The sequence below is a fragment of the Ctenopharyngodon idella genome, chromosome 13, assembly GCF_019924925.1.
Source record: "Ctenopharyngodon idella isolate HZGC_01 chromosome 13, HZGC01, whole genome shotgun sequence".
NCBI classification, from domain to species: Eukaryota; Metazoa; Chordata; class Actinopteri; order Cypriniformes; family Xenocyprididae; genus Ctenopharyngodon; species Ctenopharyngodon idella.
In genome coordinates, this window is record NC_067232.1 from 18,987,786 (window position 1) to 19,007,709 (window position 19,924).

General features: G+C 37.2%; 1 protein-coding gene and 1 long non-coding RNA gene across 2 annotated transcripts in view; one reads left to right on the forward strand and one right to left on the reverse strand.

Annotated features, from left to right (window-relative positions):
- crtac1b (cartilage acidic protein 1b) overlaps nucleotides 1-19,924 on the reverse strand; it is a 44,024-nt gene that overhangs the window by 17,771 nt on the left and 6,329 nt on the right. The window contains exons 5-11 of the mRNA XM_051915880.1: nucleotides 13,590-13,746; nucleotides 10,211-10,345; nucleotides 9,954-10,099; nucleotides 7,499-7,635; nucleotides 6,133-6,215; nucleotides 4,617-4,717; nucleotides 3,280-3,448 (exon numbers count right to left, since the gene is read on the reverse strand). Coding sequence (XP_051771840.1) covers nucleotides 3,280-3,448; nucleotides 4,617-4,717; nucleotides 6,133-6,215; nucleotides 7,499-7,635; nucleotides 9,954-10,099; nucleotides 10,211-10,345; nucleotides 13,590-13,746 — 928 coding nt within the window. The remainder of the gene's footprint in view (nucleotides 1-3,279; nucleotides 3,449-4,616; nucleotides 4,718-6,132; nucleotides 6,216-7,498; nucleotides 7,636-9,953; nucleotides 10,100-10,210; nucleotides 10,346-13,589; nucleotides 13,747-19,924) is intronic.
- Nucleotides 346-3,422, forward strand: LOC127524429 (uncharacterized). Its single transcript, XR_007933047.1, has 3 exons — nucleotides 346-1,068; nucleotides 1,416-2,134; nucleotides 2,796-3,422. It is a non-coding gene; the product is annotated as an uncharacterized LOC127524429 (long non-coding RNA).

A 19,924-nucleotide genomic window follows, 5' to 3' on the forward strand; every position in this document is an offset into this window, starting at 1 on the left:
ATGCACAATACACGTAAAGATAATAATTCTGCATATAACTGCAATTGCAGGTTTCAAACAGAGATGGCGACTAAGAGGCAAATCTTACGGACAGCAGCTTTAAGCAGGTGGCTTGTGTTAAGGTAACAATCTCATATAAGCCCTCAGTTCATTCTGTTCTCTGTTCCGCATCGTCTTTAGTTGGTTGTTTTATTCTCCTGTTATCGCCAGTTCTTGTGTGATTTGATTATTATATTAAAGACTTTCATTTTTGAGTAATTCTTCGTCAAGTGATTTTTGCAGCAACCAAGCTGTGACAGAACATGGAACCCTCATTTATTTTTGCGGCGTTTTCTCTTCTTCTTTTTTTTTTTCTTGCTGTTGTGCAGATTCTCTGCTTGGAGCAGGGAGACCATCCACTGGAAGAACATACCCAGGACTTCATGGAACTAGCATGCCTAACTCACTAACCGGACCGCTCACTGTCTCGCTGCGTGGTTTAAGGCCTGTTGCGGCCCCTCCCTCGGCTCCACAAGAAACCATTGTCCTGATGGCTCCACCAGGCTCCTTCATCCCACCAGCTCCTCCTTGGTCAGACATAGTCCTGCCTGCACCTTGGCTCTGTCTGGCTCCACCTTCATCCTCAGTCCCACTGGCTCCACCTCAGTCTTCAGGATCCCTGATTCCACCTCGGACGCTGGTCGCCATGGCTCCACCTCCATCTCCAGTGCCAGCAATGTTGCGTGGGCTCTTCTTCAAGTCAGCTCCACCTTGGTCTCCATCTCCCGCAGCTCCATCTCCATTAGTTGTCCCCAGGGGGTTGTCAGCCAAGTCAACACCATGGCTCCTCCCTCCATTAACTCCGCCATGGGGCTTAATCCTGGGTGGACTCTGTGTGACCATCTGGCTCCTCCTGCTCCTGGCTCCTCCTTGTCTCATCCACTCCCCCAAGGATTGTTTGGTTCACCCCGAACTTTCTTTCTCTCTCTTATAGTTCACGCCCTCCTTCAGAGACCCTGCCATCCCTCTTCAGTTGGAACTTATACTGCGTGAGGACGCGCCTTTCTGGGAGAGGGCGTAATGTAACATGTATGTTCTGTTTTTATTCAGTTTTTGGATTTCTGTGTGCCTCAGTTCTTCAATTAATTTTTCTCCATAATCATTGATTAAGTTAAGCAGGTGTCTTGTGTTAATTTAAGGATCTCAGTTCATTCTGTTCTCTGTTCCGTGGTGTCTTTATTTGGTTGTTTTATTCTCCTGTTATCTCCAGTTCTTGTGTGATTTGATTATTATATTAATTATATTATATTATTTCATTTTTGAGTAATTCTTCGTGAAGTGATTATTGCAGCAAACAAGCTGTGACAGAACATGCAACCCTCATATTGAGTGATATTTTTGCGCTGTTTTTCCTCTTCTTTTTTCTTGTTGTGCAGCTTCTCTGCTTGGAGCAGGGAGACCATCCAATAGAAGAACATACCCAAGACTTCATGGAACTAGCGTGCCTAATTCACTAACCGGACCGCTCACTGTCTCGCTGAGCGTTTTAAGGCCTGACACGGCCTGTCGACCTATCGGCTCCATATTGGCTCCTCCCTCCCTCGGCTCCATGAGAAACCATTGTCTTGAAGGCTCCACCAGGCTCTCTCATCCCACCGGCTCCTCCTTGGTCAGACGTAGTCCTGTCTGTACCTTTGGCTTCGTCTGGCTCCACCTTCATCCTCAGTCCCACTGCCTCCACCTCAGTCCTCAGGCTCACTGATTCCACCTCAGACGCTCATCACCATGGCTCCACCTTCGTCTCCAGTGCCAGCAATGTTGCGTGGGCTCTTCTTCAAGTCAGCTCCACCTGGGTCTCCATTTGCAGCGGCTCCATCTCCATCAGTCGTCCCCAGGGTGTTGTCAGCCAAGTCAACACCATGGCTCCTCCTCCCTCCCCAGTCCTGGCTGGACTCTGGGTGACCATCTGGCTCCTCCTGCTCCTGGCTCCTCCACTCCCCCATGGACTGTTTGGTTTGCCCCGAACTTTCTTTTTCTCTCTCCTGTTTCACGTCCCCCTCCAGAGCCCCCCGCCCTCCCTCTTCAGTTGGAACTTATACGGCGCGAGGGTGCGTCTTCCTGGGAGGGGGTGTAATGTAATGCCTCAGTTCTTCAGGTAATTTGTCTCCATAATCATTGATTAAGTTAAGCAGGTGTCTTGTGTTAATTTAACAATCTCAGTGTGTTTATATAAGCCCTCAGTTCATTCTGTTCTCTTTTCCTCATCGTCTTTAGTTGGTTGTTTCATTCTCTTGCTATCTTCAGTGCTTGTCTGACTTTGATTATTATATTAAAGACTGTTTTCTTTTTGAGTAATTCTTCGTCGAGTGATTATTGCAGCAACCAAGCTGTGACAACCATACTGTAATGTACGATTAAACCAAAACATAACTGGTAACTTAATTAAAAACTAAAATCACATTGTGAGATATAAAGTCTCAAATGTGAAATATACAGTCGCAATTGCGAGAAATAAAGATGCAACTGAGAGATATAAAGTCATATTGTGAGACATAAAGTCACCATTGCAAGAAATAAAGCCGCAATTGTGAGACAAAAAGTCAGAATTTGTAAAATACTCTAAGCCAGAAAAAGGAATTCTATAATCTGATACCATAAACTGCATTTTGGGTTTACTTTATAGTGTAGACATTTTACATTCATTTACAAACACTCTTACTGAAACATTGATGAGAGGCCTGAACACGTACGCACATATTTACGAGCCCTAAGGGTGATACTGCGACCACTGATGGCTATCGTTTTGTTTTTCACAGCACATTCAGAACAGTTCAAGCTTCCAGCTGGCAGCCTATTCCTGCCACAAATCCGTCCGAGAGCTCCCAGATGAAGCCATGTGCCTCCAAGCATCTGTAACATGGCCGAGCCGTGGGGAAAAGGTCCCGCTCCGCTGCCACCGGCTGCTGCACCTGCAGGATTCTCTCCGGGCCTCCAGTCTATGAGGATATTCAAGGAACCGGCCTCCATGCGGAGGATTATGTTTCTGAGACCCGAAGCCCCCCACTGAACATGACCTGGAGTTACATCATAATTGTTTCTCTGTAATGAGTCAGCAGAGCGAATGCTTGTTTTCCCGCTGCTCGGCGACCCTGAACATTTCCGAGATGGTGGATGCACTTATGAAATAGATATTTTACAGGTCTGGTTAATTTCATAGCTGTTCCTTTCTTAATGTGATTTTCCCGCAAAGATTGTTTAGGCAGACTTTTTAGGGAAAGAGAGTGGAAAAGAAATGCATACCGAGTCCAAAGTGAGCCACTGGCTCCATCTCGCACAAGTACCCCGATCCTCCGTCTATAATACGTGTGTGAGGGCCGTTTCTCTTAGTGTAGACGATCACCTTTGCCCCACGAGCAAAAGCCCCAAACTGTGTGCGTGGAATCACACGGAGCCATTTATTAGATGAGCCCTGCAATGAGAAATCAACAATTTATGAACTCAATGTCAGAACAACAATGTAAAAACCTTGCAGTATTTATTATAAATGATTTATCAGTGCACATTTTTTTTTTTTTTTAAATTCATGTGCCCTCATAATCTTTAATCAAAATAGCTTTCCCTCCCTCTTGTATCGACATCTCTTCTCTTCTCTGATGACGTGTTTACTGGAATGAGGGCGGGACAACCTGTCAATCACATGAGATTGACGAATAGCAACCACAACCATTAAATCAATTCCTGATGGACAAAATCAAATCCCGCCCTACATTCTTCCTTGTTCGAGAAGCCGCTTCACTAGGATATACATCACAATACATCACACAGGGCATGGCATACTTTCCGACTATGTCAATAAACCCCACCCTCAAGACAGATAGACAGTTGATTGTGTTAGGCATCGGAAATGCAAGTGTAAAGGGGTTTGCGATTCTATTTGAATTTTATGAGGGTTGGGGCAGGAGGCGGAGGAAGTGAAATAGCAAATGGCTGATTTTCTATAGCTATTCCAAAATGGCAGGGTCATAACTCGCAGGACATTGGAAATGCAATTGCAAATGGACTTTGCGTTTCCATTTGAAATCTGCCAGACATGATACATACTCGGAAAAGAAAATACAAACGCAATTGCAAATCACGTATTTGTGTTTCGATTATGGCACAGCGTATGCATGCACAAATTGAAAATGCAATTACAAATACAATTTGCAATTAATTTTGAATATTGTCCGGAATATCATTCCATACTATGGGGAAGAAAAGACTATCGCAAGTTCTGTTTCATGCTGACTTTAAATATCTCAATTGTCTCTCCGAGACAACAATAAGATCAATAGGAGAGACAACTGAGATTTTCTCCACTGAGAAACAATTCCAGGATAATTTGATTTCAAAATTAACTCAAATAGTTCCATGGTCACATTCTTCCTAGACCATATTATCTGATCTATGCTATCCACATTCATGTTCATATCTCTGTACTCTTTTATGCAGTTGTCTCATTTGCAAATACTGCACTTTCACTTCTCAGGGAATTTAGGTGAAAACATCCGAGATAACGTTGATAATAAAATCAAGTGTAAATGATTTCACTTATTTCCTATTTAAAAGTATCTGACCGGTCAAAAACACGTTCTCACCTGAGTGACTCGATACAAAGAAATGGGTTGAGCTGCACTTTCCCCATGTGTCACCAGAAGATCCAGCTGTCCATCTCCATCAAAATCAGTCACAGCTGCTCCTGAAATACAGATCATTCTGCTCAGACACAGCTGTAACAAATGTTGTTTCCAATTCCTAGCATTAATGCTAAAAAAATAAAAAATAAATTAGACCACTTTAGACCAATTCTACATTAATACAGTGGCTTTTAATAATGATTCAGCTGAGAGTGGTGACTGCAAATGTTAGTAATTAACAGAGTGCAACTCATGACTACTGTTACACACAAGTCTGGATTTATAATGCCATCTAGTGGTAGAGAGAGGATAACCAGGATTAAGGTTTAAAGATACACTGAATCATTCCATAACTGCTCAGTTTAGGCGTTTTGTTCATCTAATACACCTAAAACTCACCATCACTCCATTAAATGAATTGAGTGTGCCCAATGAATAAACACTACCATTCAAAGGCTTGGGATTGGCAATTATTTGATTAAAATATAGTAAAACACTAATATTGTGAAATATTATTACAATTATTTTTTTTTATTTTAATATATTTTAAAATGTAATTTATTCCTGTGATGGCAAAGCATCATTACTCCAGTCTTCAGTGTCACATGATCCTTCAGAAATCATTCTGATATGTTGATTTGCTGCTCAAGAAACATTTCTTAATGTTAAAAAAACAGTTGTGCTGCTTAATATGTTTGTGGAAATCATGATACTTTTTTCAAGGGCTTTTTATGAATAGAAGGTTCAAACGTACAGTATTTATTTGAAACAGAAATCTTTTGTAACACTATAAATGTCTTTATCTGTCACTTTTAATCAGTTTATTGCATCCTTGCTGAATAAATTGCTGAATGGTAGTGTAACTTTTTCAGTGTAATGATTCATCACGCTGAACAAATGTTTAAACAAACTTACTCCTTCATTTTTTTTTTGTCAATTGACTAACCAATTAAGGTTAAACTACCTCAACCGAATAATAATAAACTTCAGCATGATAAACTGTGTCTTTAGCTTGACATGGTGACTAAACTCACAATGTCCAAATGGATTTTAAGGGCAATTTTATGGTCCATGAAGAGAAATGAGAAGCTGCACACTGGTGACTTTCAGAGTATAGAACTAAAGGCTGAAGAGATTCTTTTAAGCTAATTTTAAATGTATCGGGTGGAGGGGTTAGGGGGCACAGTGGATGACTGATAAGCAAGTAAGTGGTCCTTTGATATTGTCCAAAATGCATCAGGATGGATTAGAGTTTACACAACTAATATGATGTGGTGACCTGCTGTGAAACATTAACATTTTCCTTTTAATACATTTTTGACAAAACACGCTCCTCAATTTTTTACGAGCTTTGGGTCAATTACAAGTTATTTTAAGGGGAAAATCTTAAATTTACCATTTGCAAAACTCATGGAATGGATTTACAAAATAAACAGTCTTAAATTTTGATGGAATGAAAGAGCCAAACCCTTCATACCGGTTCCCCGTCCCTCTGGTTCCGCTGCCTCCCCGACGTTCAGCTCCTCGATTTGTGGATCTCCATGTTCTCTCCGAGAAACTCTGCCATGGTAAAGATTAATTACTTACTCACTTTGCCTTTTGGCTTGAGAGGGCTCCACACAAAGGAACAGTCAAAGACAAATGTACCTTGTCAGCTGCATGTTATACAACATGTCTCAAAGGAGATATTCATTTACAGGCTCATGAAACCCCGGCAATATTGATTCAGTTAAAACATTTCTAGGGCTGGTAGTTCCTACTTTGTATTTTGATGACTAATAATGCTAACTAAGAGGGTTCTTTATACAAAAAACTTAAGTCTTTGCTTTCTGAGAACTGAGGTCCAGGTTGTTTGAGTAAGGGATTAGAAACAAATTTGAAACAATGTTCTGTTTAATGCTACATCCAGTCTTCTCATTAGAAAACGCTCATATAACGAGTTCGGATGTAGGGGGGAATTTCCCATCAGGTGGAGTTGTGGTTGGACTTGGTTATGTTTGTGGTCTGGCCGTTGGACCTTTTGGCTTGTCGTGCCGACTGGGCTTACCACCAAATCCCCAAAATAGAGAAAGACTTTCCATAATTATTTCCTACCTTACAATGTAAATGTTAAAGAAATAACTCTGTTACATAATGATAATACTGTGTTTTGTGAGGTCATTTTGATCTAATTTTGATCATAAATTATTCCAGAAACGAATGGTTACCAGCAGTTATTGTTAACTAAAACTCATTTTCATTCATTGAAATTAAAGCTGAAATAAAATAAATATAAATTAAGAGAAAATAACAAATGTTGCCCTGGCAACTAATTGAAATAAAATAAGTTTAAGTACTAAAATTAATAAAACTAAAACTTCAATAAAAAAATCAATTAAAGCTAAATAGAAAACAAGAACTTTTTTTAAAAAAAAGCACAAAACAAAATCTGTAAATATTAAACTAAAATTAAAGTGAAAAATAAAATTAAAAGCCAATTCAAAATAAATACTATAATAATTTATAATTAATACTAAAATAACACTGGTGATGAGATGTAAAGAGATGTATTCCTTATAAGATTTCAGAAGTATGAAGGAGGGATTTTTTTTTAGTGAATAACTTTCTGTCTGTCCCTCAGACAAAGCTATTGAATGACTTCCGAAGACTTTAAATATAGCAAAAGAGTCATATGAACTATTGTTGTGTATTTTTAAGCCACTTTTTTGCCATTTTTGGAGCTTGACAGTACTTGATCACCATTCACTTACATTGTATGGAAACAATCAGTGTGGACATTCTGCTAAACATCTCCTTATGTGTTCAGTCTAAGATGCATGTCAGTATAGTATTTTTGTACATACCTGAACAGTCTGTTGGCTGATGGTCCTCTGTAGGCAATGTTGTTGAAAAAAACCTCCAGTTCATTGTCATTATCAAAATCAGCTACGATGACAGTGCGAACAGGAGACGGCATGGAAAACTTCTGTGTGGCAATGTCCTGTTACAGAGATCAAAAGTTGGGACTTGGGATCAATCAACCAAAGAATGGCTCACTTGTAATGTATTTGTATCTACAGATTAAACTGGTAAAAGTATGTGTTTTTTTCCTTCTCTGACAGGAGAATGTCAGCTTTAATATTTGGAGAGTCAGATGTATGATATCTATGACATAAAGATCTAAGCTGCAGGTAAATCATAGTCTAAAAACTTCAGGGAGTGGGAGCCGGAAAAAAGTAACTGCTATCGTCACGCTTCAATAGTGCAGCAACGAGTCATGGAAGAGTTATTGAGCATGCCGGCACTCTCTCAAGTATTAACCCCAATTTTAATTATAGGGCTCATAAAACCTGCAGGTGAAAGCCCATGAAGTGACCTTCTGCTGTCTGGTTGAAGGAGAGGTGATGGCCATCTCTGGACAGGACCCAGGAGAGGAGGTACAGTTGAGCGTGAGACAATACTGATCATCCCATGGATGGATAGATGATGGACGGGTGAATGGACGGACAGATAATATTTTTCATTGATAGATAGATTTTTTATAGAAAGACAGACAGAGACAGAGATAGATAGATAGATAGATAGATAGATAGATAGATAGATAGATAGATAGATAGATAGATAGATAGATAGATAGATTCCTATTTGTCTACCACAAAAATCTAAGATTACACACTTACACTGGTGTGCTTGTTCAGCCAAAGTTTAATTAACACATGGAATAACAGAGCATCTTAATCACAATGCAATTATACATGGCAAAAGGTCACAATACCCTACGCTGATGCACAAATCCTTCTGTAAGCTCTCCCATGAGACATTAACCCAACAATTGACCCCCATAAAACAGCTTCCTGCTGACATTTATCTCTGTGCTAAAGAAGCCAATCACTGCCGCTAACACTGGGATCAAACTAAAGCCAAGAAAGACTTACACACATAGAGCTGATCCATCCATAACAACAGTCCAGTCAAACACAACTGTCTGACACACTCTGGTGGTACAGAGCTCCAAAGTTTCATGACTTACTATTGCTGGGAAATAGATACAATTTTTATGTTCATTCTTTGTGTGCGTGTGTGTGTGTGTTATTTATTTAAGGAAAGGCTTGCTTACATAGCCTAATTAAACCATTAGTTCTAGATTAGCAGACTTCCAAATTCTGATTGGCCCCGTAGGACCAATGGTTCTCTTACACAAAAAAATAAGATTAAGGAGAGCAGATTGAGATCAGTGGTTCGGAGCGTGTATCAAACTGCCAACGTCACGCCCCCCAGTGGTGAACCATTGAAATTTCGAAACACTTATGACGTAACGAAGCCTCGTTTACTGAAATCACGTGACTTTGGCAGTTTGATACGCGCTCCGAACCACTGATTCGAAACAAAAGATTTGTAAAGCTTTCGTAAAGTGTTTTCACTAGATATTGTAGAATAAAGTCGTTATTTTGTTTTTTGGTGCACAAAAAGTATTCTCGTCACTTAAGGTTTGACCACTGTAGTCACATGAACTGTTTTAAATACATCTTTAGTAGCTTTCTGGGCATCTAAAAGTGTTAATTATCTTGCTGGCAATGGAGGCCTCACTGAGCCGTCGGATTTTATCAAAAATATCTTCATTTGTGTTCTGAAGATGAACGAAGGTCTTACGGGTGTGGAACGACATGAGGGTGAGTAATTAATGACAGAATTTTCATTTTTGGGTGAACTAACCCTTTAACGCATCTTTTCTGAGTAAAAGTATTAATTTATTTAAAAAAAATCTTACTGACTCCAAACTTTAGAACAGTAGTGTATGCAAAAAATAAATAAATGAGCAAACATGTATCACAACATTCAGACTTGATTCAGTCAAGCTATCAGCAGTTTGTAAAACTTCCTGTGTAAGTCTCAGGGGGAAAAAAAGGTTCTTCGATCTTACTGTGACTAATTACAATCACTGTGCTTTACCAGCTGAAACGAAGGCCAGGTCGCTGCGCAAACAATAGAACAATGATTAGAGAATAATTGAATACTCTAATCAGACAGCAGATGTTATTATTTTATCCTCTGTCTTCTGTCATAAGGATTTAATTATGTAGCTTAAAATGTAGAGATCATGTTTTGTTCTGCATTACAAGGATGAAGCCTACCATTCAGTATATATTCACATCTAATAAAAACAAAACTAGATTTGCATTTCCTAAAGGAAATACCAGTGCTTGCAGAGCAGCTAAAGAACAACATTAACATCTCAGTTCTCGCAAGCACTGTAATAAACTTTTAGTGTCCTCCATTACAGCTAAAAGCATACGAAAATTGTGATTTTAAAATCCGCACCTTAAACCTTTGCTTGCGATTGTTGCTGAGCTGTAGGAACAGACGATGAGGCCCATTCCAGTTTCCATAGACAATGTCTGTCTTCCCATCTCGATTAAAATCGGCTAACGCCACTCCACGGCCATGCTGCATTGGGTCATCGACCCCTGCGACAACAAAAAGCAATTATTTCATTTCATATTTGCTGTAAAAGACTAACAAATTCACCATTCAAAACAAAATCACCAAGAAAAAGAAAAGCTTCAGCTTTTGCTTACCGGCTTGTGCCGCCACATCTGTAAATGTACCATCTCCGTTGTTGCGAAACAGGAAGTTAGGGCTGTACTCATTGTCACAGAATATATCAGGTAGGGTCTGACTGAGGATCGGACCGACCACGACCCCCCGTCCCCCTATAACACACAGCAGAGACAGCCATCATCACCAAAAGCACAGCAGAAATCGTTAGTGGCTTTCCAGCTCATTTCCCCAGCCCCGGCTCTCTGCTGCTTTTGCTGACACAGACTCTGGCTGCCCATAATCACATTACCGGGAGTGTGAACATGTGCATTTAAAAAGCTTTCCTTCAACACATCTTGCCCGATGATCACTATTACAGCTTTGACCTCTAGATGAATTACAGCAGCAAGTCAATTTTATTTGTATAGCACTTTTCACAATGTTTCAAAGCAGCTTTAAAGAAACTCGGGCCTTAAAGGGTTAATTTACACAAAAATTTTAATTCTGTCATTAATTACTCACTCTCATGTTGTTCCAAACTCGTAAGACCTTCGTTCATCTTTGGAACACAAATTAAGATATTTTTGAGAGGTTTCTGAACCACCCATAGGCAGCAACGTCATTGCAACTTTCAAGGCCCAGAAAGGCAGTAAAGACATTGTTAAAATAGTTCATGTGACTACAGTGGTTCAACCTTAATGTTATGAAGCAACATTGTGCGCAAAAACAAAACAAAAATAATGACTTTATTCAACAATTTCTTCTCTTCCCTGCCAGGCTCCTAAGCTGTTTACCATGTACACACAGCGCAGCGCTTCTGGATTCTATGTCAGAATGCCGACTCAGTATTGGCTGACTCTGTACACGTGAGCAGCACGACACATGCTTGTGATGCTGACGCAGACCAATAATGAGCCCGCATTCTGATGTAGCACCACTGATGTAGTACAATGTCAACAGCGTAGGAGAATGACAGGGAAGAGAAAAAAACTACCTTTCTGGGCCTTGAAAGTTGCAATGACGTTGCTGCCTATGGGTGGTTAAGAAACCTCTCGGATTTCATCAAAAATATCTTAATTTGTGCTCCGAAGATGAACAAAGGTCTTACGGGTTTGGAATGACATGAGGTTGAGTAATTAATGACAGAATTTTCATTTTTGTGTGAACTAACACTTTAATGTCTTTAAGCCCAGCACTACCAAGCTTATATATAGAAAAAAATAAAATAATAAAATAAAATAATGAAATAAAATAATACAATAAAATAAAAACTACATTTATGATACAAATGAAATAAAACATATTGTAGTTAAGGTAGTAAATATATTTGTAGTTAAACGTGATAATATATGAATAATGTGAATAAAATATGAAAAATATGAAAATTGTTAATAAAATAAAATGCATTTATAAAATAAAATAAAAAATAAAAAAAAACATATTATTGTTAAAACCATTCCATGTTTTGTGTCATTTAAACATGTGACAATATGTGAATACCTGGAATAAATAATGTAAAAAAATAATAATAATAATAAAAAAAGGAAATATTTTAAATATGATAAAATGATAATAAAATAATAAAAAACAAATACAAATAAATTTATAATTGATTCATTTATAACGAATAATGTGAATAAAATATGTGAAATATTAAATATGTTAAATATGTGAATAATGTGAATAAAATAAAATAAAAAAAATGCATTTTAATATAAATGAAATAAAACATATTGTGGTTGAGGCCATTCCTTGTTTTATCATTCAAACATGATAATATGTGAAGTTTGCCAAAGTTTTGACAGAATCCTCCATGCTGAGAATCCTCCATGCTCTTCTGCACACATGTTGATGGCACATGAAAAAAAAAGGTAACACTTTATTTTAGGGTCTTTTAACTTGTTGCTTATTATCATGCATATTACTAGAATATTGGCTATTTATTAGTACTTATTAAGCACATATTAATGCCTTATTCTGCATGACCTTATTCTACATTCTTAATCCTTCCCAATACCTAAACTTAACAACTACCTTACTAACTATTAATAAGCAGTAAATTAGGAGTTTATTGAGGGAAAAGTCATAGTTAATAATTTATATGTGTTCCCTATACTAAAGTGTTACCCAAAAAAATATTCCACATCATTTTTTGGTTCATTTGGGAACATTTTATTGATAAAACATTTTTTTGATTTTTCAAATTATCATAAGACAATGCTCAGAGAGCAATGCAAAATCACATTTTTTTTTAAAGTCAAGAAATCATTTAGAAAAAAGGGAAAAACACTTGAACGACATTTATATATTGGATTTGATACATGCATAGGTTTGTATCATGTAGTGTGTTATGTCATATAATGTACTTCATGTAATAAGATTTCACTCCGTACGAAACTTCAAAAAGCAGTTCTTCTCTGCTGTGAATTAGAAGTGTATGTTACAATTTTTGCACATCACTTTGGGTGTTCCTGCGCACCCAGGAACCCCGCATCTTCACTTCTTATAACACATTATGGCCAATGTGAGGTATTGTCCAAAACATCCTCGAAAAGTACCCCTTATCGCACAACGTTGCCCTGAGGCAACGAAAAGAAAAACTGAATTTCTGAACAAAAAAAACTTCATAAAACTTGACAAAAGTCTTCTCTACACCTTCATACACACACACATATTTTTTTTATGTACAGTTCATATTTTAAATAAGATTACTAAAGCAAATAATCTTGCCTTCTTCTCACACCATGTGCTCCTGTGACCATGTGTCAGAACAGACGTCCCACCTTCAAATGGTGCTTGATAGTGACTGTAACACCTTACTGGACTGTTCTTTGGTACTTTCTCGACCTTTCTAGTTGGTTGTAATCATTTAAAGAAAAATGTACTAAACATAGGGCTTAAGAAAACTTTGCTGTGCTGTAGAGGGTTAACACAAGAGCTTCATTTTGTTGCCACAGCGACATTTCTCTCATGACACTGTCCTGCTCGTACAAGAGTGCCTCCCCGAAACAGCTCTGAACGGTGGTCCAAAGCCCTGCTCTCCCCATAGAGATTAATGGAATGGTTGCTTCATTGAGTAAGTCAGAACTGAAATACGGCTTACTTGTCCTTGTGCCTTCACATGACTTTCAGTGCAGTAAACAGCTGAGTGGGCCAAAACCTCCATCTCTTTATTCAGCGCTGCCTTCCAGGGCCCTGTTCTCTCTATTACTGGCTGCTTTAGCTGATAAACACCGTCTATAACTCAGTGATTCAAAGCTGATATGAGCACTGAGTTCTACTGTAAATCAGCCACAAGGCAAAAAACCTGGATCCTACAGCTCATGGCCGTTAAAGAGTCCTGGGTAATATATTCACTGACATCATCGTACACTTACACACTCCCGCTCGCGCATTCATAAATAAGCTTACACGCACCTGTGAACTTGTTGACTCCGGCCTGCTCGGCCACGTTTGACAGCGCAATGATTCCCTTGGACGGGTCACTTGAACTTTCATCCATTTCAATCAGAGCATGAGGACCTACAGTCCCGCTGGCATAATTGGCAATGTAGATGGAATAACGACCTGTTCCCTTAAAAAAGAAAAGACAAAAGCATTAAGTGTGCATAGATAACTACTACTAATAACAGATCTCATGGACAATACACTAACTTTATTAGGGGCACTAAAGCATAAACCTCAATTAGGAGAAATAAAATTGTGGTGAAAGTGACTTTTAATGAAATAAAATCTAATAAACTGTATATAATTTTTTACAGTAAATACTGAAATGATTCACGGTCATGTAATAATTAATATTTTCATGATATAGAAGTCATATATATATGATATATAAGTCTGGGTCTGGGACAAGGTTGAAAACAATAAAATCTATACATAAAAGACATTTAAAAAGTAGCAAAAAAGTTTCCAAGACATTTTATTGTGATCTTCATATAGCATACATAAGAAACACGCTGAAGCATTCATTCACATACAGTAGCATACACACGCGCACATACTCTCACACACCACACACATATTTCAACTGCCTCCCCTTGGATATTAATTTCACACCCCATTATCAGAAAGATTCCCTGTGGACATGAAGTCAGTGAAGTAGCCAAGCAAATGAACTTACGCACACAGTTTCAATAAAGACACCCACGATCCAACAGCATGGAAATGGTGAAATAAAGAAATATATACATAAGTATATAAATATCAGCAGCTCGTGACCAGAATCCTAATGAGGCACAACAATGAAAATGTCAAACGCTCTCTGGTTTCTACATAACCGCCACTTCAGGTTAGAAAATACGGATTAAAGCATAATGGAGTTAAAATGAATGCTGCCCCAGTATGTATTAGCAGTTTTATGTTTTAATATCATAATTTCCATGTTTTTCATGCTCTGTTTATCAATAAAAAAAAAGGAGATTTGCAGAAATTCTGCCAGTAACAAGGGCCAGCAGAGAATCTGAAATTAATATTTTCAAAGCACATTTGTACCAACTCATTTTTGCACTGACTTTCTACTCCATGAACTGAAAATAATAATTCAGAAAATATTACCACACTACATTAGTCAATATTTAGTAATTTATGCATAAATAAATACATAAATACAGGTGTATGTATATATATATATATATATATATATATATATATATATATATATATATATATATATATACATACATGGGGTACCTCTGAGACCTATAAAGTAGTAACTAAAGTAACTAAATTTTGCCTTATATGTACTATTGAGAAAACCGCAATAAGCACATAATGCAGGTAATCACTAACCCATACAGATAGGCAAATGTGTGGACCAATCCATCTCCCTACATAAACAGGCCCATGTGTCTTCCTGTCCACTTTAAAGTGACAAATGACAGTGCTTCAGTTTCAAGGAGAGAAAAACTACACATTGCATTTGAATATCTCTGAAGCTGAAGGCAATACACAGGGGTCATTCTACAACTGTTATGGCAGATGCTGTCACTCGCTTTTAGATAGAAAAAGTCATACTTCAATGTACACAATTCCCAGGGGGAAAAACTGTACTGTAACTTAGCTGTAATTTGGAATAATAGGCTAAATAGGCTATGATCTTATAATTAATTTTTACAATTATTGATAACACATTACAATACAGGTGCACTAATATGCATTAATTCAGCAGCAACAACTGTTTTCAACATTGATAATAATAATAAATGTTTCTTGAGGACCAAATCAGCATATTAGAATGACTTCTGAAGGATCATGTGACACTGAAGACTGGAGTAATAATGCTGAAAATTCAGCTTTGCCATCACAGGAATAAATGACATTTTTAAATATATTAAAATAGAAAACAGTTATTTTAAACTGTAATAATATTTCACAATATTACTGTTTTTACTGTTTGTTTTTTTTTGTTTGTTTTTTAAATAAATGCAGCCTTGGTGAGCATATAGGAGACTTCTTTCAAAAACATAAAAAAATGGAAAAAAATATATATTTTTTTGTTTCTTTTTTAAACAGGGACAGTATACCTTAATCAACATTCATTGAATGTAAATGTACCCAAATTAGCTTGGAGGCTAGTTTTAACTGTTTCCAAAACTTGCTTCCAAACTTTTAACAAGTGCTGTATAAACAGTATTTCTGGATCTTAGTTCAACCAAAAATGAAAATTCTGTCATTATTTGCTCACCCTCATGTCGTTCCACACCCGTAAGACCTTCATTCATCTTCGGTCCAGAAAGGTACTAAAGACATTTTGTTATAACAGTTGTCGTGACTGCAGTTGTTCAACCTTAATGTTATGAAGCGATGAGAATACTTTTTGTGCGCAAAAACAAATAAAAAACAATGACTTTATTCAACAATATCTTCTCATACGTTATTTACGTCCAGCACTTCCAGGTTCTACATCAGAACACCGACTCATTATTGGCCGGCTCCTAGGTCACACGCATGTGTCGTGCTGATCACGTGATCAGCTTTGGCCAATACTGAGCCGGCATTCGGACGTAAACATGGAAGCCTTCACTGTGCTTACCGCGTCAACTGCGTAAGGATAATGACGAGATTGTTTGAGACTGATTGAGAAGAGATTGTTGAATAAAGTCGTTATTTTTGTTTTGTTTTTGCGCGCAAAAAGTATTCTCGTCGCTTCATAAAATTAAGGTTGAACCACTGCAGTCACATCGACTGTTTTAACAATGTCTTTAGTACCTTTCTTTTGTGTTTTGAAGATGAACGAAAGCCTTACGGGTGTGGAACGACTTAATGACAGAATTTTCATTTTTGGGCAAACTAATCCTTTAATGCTTGACACCTCTGTGACCTTGTATGACTGTCATTGGGAATAAATTAGGCAAACTCAACCAACTGCATCAGCAGTTAATTTCAATTTTGCAATAGTCACTATTGGGATCGACTGCATTGCACCCAATGATAGGGTGATTTTTTTGTTGTTCCCAATTCAGTTCCATGAAGACCAAACACATTTTGTTATGTTACTCTCCAAACCTATTATAAGCCAGATCCTAAATCACTTAAATCATAAAATCATTGATGAAATACTTTTAAGCAGCATCGTCTCACTATCATCAGCCCAGTCAAATGACTGCGGGTGAAAAAAAATCCATTTCAATCCCTCGCAGCTCTTCCCCAGGATTACTGAGCATCCTTCACTGCTGACTGCACCACACAACAGCATGGCGTCCAGAAGTAATTGCGAAAATATGCTGTTCAGCTTATTGTGTTTTGGACTAAATACAAATCATTGGCATGTTTGGCCATTCATCATGACGTCTGGGATTAGGTACCAGTGAAGCGCGGTCAGACGGTGGGAGCTCTGATAACCTACATGCAGAGAGACAAATTAAGGCTGCACTTCCCACCTAATACGTCTCCTTACAAAAAGAAACAAATGAGGCCTTGAGTTTTCTAATTATCACAGCACATGATTTAATGTCAGAGACAAATATCGCAGGTCGCTAGAAATGAACAATCATATTGGTTGGCTGAGGGGGTGCAGGACTCGACGCTGATGGCGGACAGTAAATGATGGCCATAGAAGATTTGTCTGTGAGGGTAAAACGATCAGTAACGAGATGTAAACAGTCACTCAACACCCTCAAGAACTCACTTTCCCTCAGATTCAACATGCTGCTGTTCTGCAATTCTGCTGATGATCAATATATACCTCTGGCTGCAAGTTACTATTCACATTTTCTTCCCATACATTCTGACCAAGGAATTTCCATGATTTTCAGTCATTCATGATTACTGGATGAGCATTTCTAAAGCATTTTATACATACTGCACTCAAGAAGAGCAATTTCTAGTCTATGAAATATTTTAGAGCTGACCATAACCAGAAATGTTTATATTCAATGCAGCAGTGGTTCTTAAACAAAAATGAGCCACATGTCTATTCTGACAAGGACAGCATTGAGAGAAAAGGGTAAATGCAAATAATATAATGTAACTGACCGTGTATTAAAGCTCAGGTAGAAAAGAAAATTATATCAGCTTATCAACTTTTAAAAGAAAGGTGAAATCCACCTTTGTTTGCCTCAAATTCGTCTATCACTTGAACCTAGCCAAATTAGGAAGATGCCAACATGGACAGGTTGCTTGATGTCCCTCATTCGCAAAATTACATGAACAAAACTACTCAAGGTAAAAGAAAAAAAAAATTGACTGAAGATTCTGGTTCATTTGTAACACAGATAAACATGGTTTGTGCAAACCACAATGTACTATCAAGTGCACTATCAAATTTCCCTTTGATTTTATTTGATCTGTGAGAGTGTGTAGGAAAACATACAAATTATTCGGTCACACTTTAGTTTAGGGTCTAGGGGTGTAACGGTACATGTATTCGTCCCACACCGTCACGTTACAGACGTCACGGTTCGGTTCATGCAGTATAACGACGAATACAGGCGATCCACACTCCAATCCAAAAGGGGGCGCGCACAGTAATGCTTTTTAGCCTAACCTATTTTAACCAGCATTAACCACCAATAATCGCAATAAGCTCTGTGTTTTGTTACTTTCAATAAGAAACAAAGTTCCATCTTTCAAATGCTGTCCATTTTATCACGAAATTCAAACAATAAATGCAGTTTTTACGCTTTTTGATGTGGCGTGACATCGCTGTATAGGCGCCTTAGTTCAAAAGGCAGCACGAAGCGCAAGTAAACTTGATCATCCCTTCCTCTTCACTACTACAGAATAAACATAAATGAACATGCTGTAAAAAGTAATACGCTCTATCTACTCAATAAATTTGTGGCAACAGATTACAAGCAATATTATTAATTAAATTCAACATATAAGAATTGAGTTAGAATTAATCAAATTAATTCCTTAAAAGTCAACCATTTAAAATTGTAAAATTAGCAAACACCATTACAAAAACCACAAACTGACATAAAAAGCAAAGAGTGAAACTGCCAATTAAAAGAAACACTGATCACAATAATGGTGACCAAACATTTTCAATAAAATCAACATCAACATCTAAACCTCTGTTAATTCATGTGTTTCTCTTTCCTTCAGTAATTCTACTTGTTATCATCAGGTGTCTTCAATGTTGGCAATAAAAAAAAGAGTTCTTAATTAATCTTTGATGTCTGGTATTCAGATATTCGTTTAAATTTTACTTAAATTTTACTTGTTTTAAATGGTTGACATTTAAGGAATTAATTTGATTCATTCTAACTCAATTCTATTTGTTGAATTTAATTAATAATATTGCTTGTAATCTGTTGCCAAAATTTTATGGAGTAGATATAACGTATTACTTTTTACAGTGGATACAGTACAACTTAATGTTTCAACCGCAGAAAGATGTCAGTAAAACAGTTTGTAAACAGTATGTCAAGTAGTATTACATTTACCTCAGAAAAGCCATTCAATGTCATCAGCTTGATAGTTCGCTAGAGAAATGAACTGTTTCGCTAAATAAATGCACTATATTAGCCTATATATTAATTATATTTAACTTAACCTGTTTGTTAATGTAAGGCCTAAATAAATCCGTCATGAAAACAAGTTATGACAGCCACTGTGTAAATGATTATATTTCAACAACGAATTGGAGAAACAGAAACAGTTAATGCAAAAACTGCCTTATGTGTAATTTACATGCTTACAATTCATACATTTTTTATTATTATTTGAGTGTTGATGATTATATCTAAAAATAAATAACAACTGAATTTAATAATTTGGGCTCTGTTGTTAATTGTAACCTTTATTATAGTAATGTGCAAGTAAAGGCTCCCTGATAATTTATAACATTAGCAGAGATAGATTTTTTTATCCTTAAGAAAATTTTATTTATAATTGAATAAATTTAAAGACAGAGACACAGTTGGTTCAGTAAAACATTGTTTAATAAAAAAAAAAAAATTGTTTTGTTTTCTCACCCTGCTGTACCGAACCGTGACACCCCTATTAGGGTCCAGTTCTCACTATTAACTAACTGTTAAAGGGTTAGTTCACCCAAAAAAATGCCCAGAAAAGCTACTAAAGACGTATTTAAAACAGTTTATGTGACTACAGTGGTTCAACCTTAATGTTATGAAGCGACGAGAATACTTTTTGTGCGCCAAAAAAAATAAATAAATAACGACTTTATTCAACAATATCTAGTGATGGGCAATTTCAAAACACTGCTTCATGAAGCTTCGAAGCTTTACGAATCTTTTGTTTCGAATCGTGTATCAAACTGCCAAAGTCACGTGATTTCAGTAAAC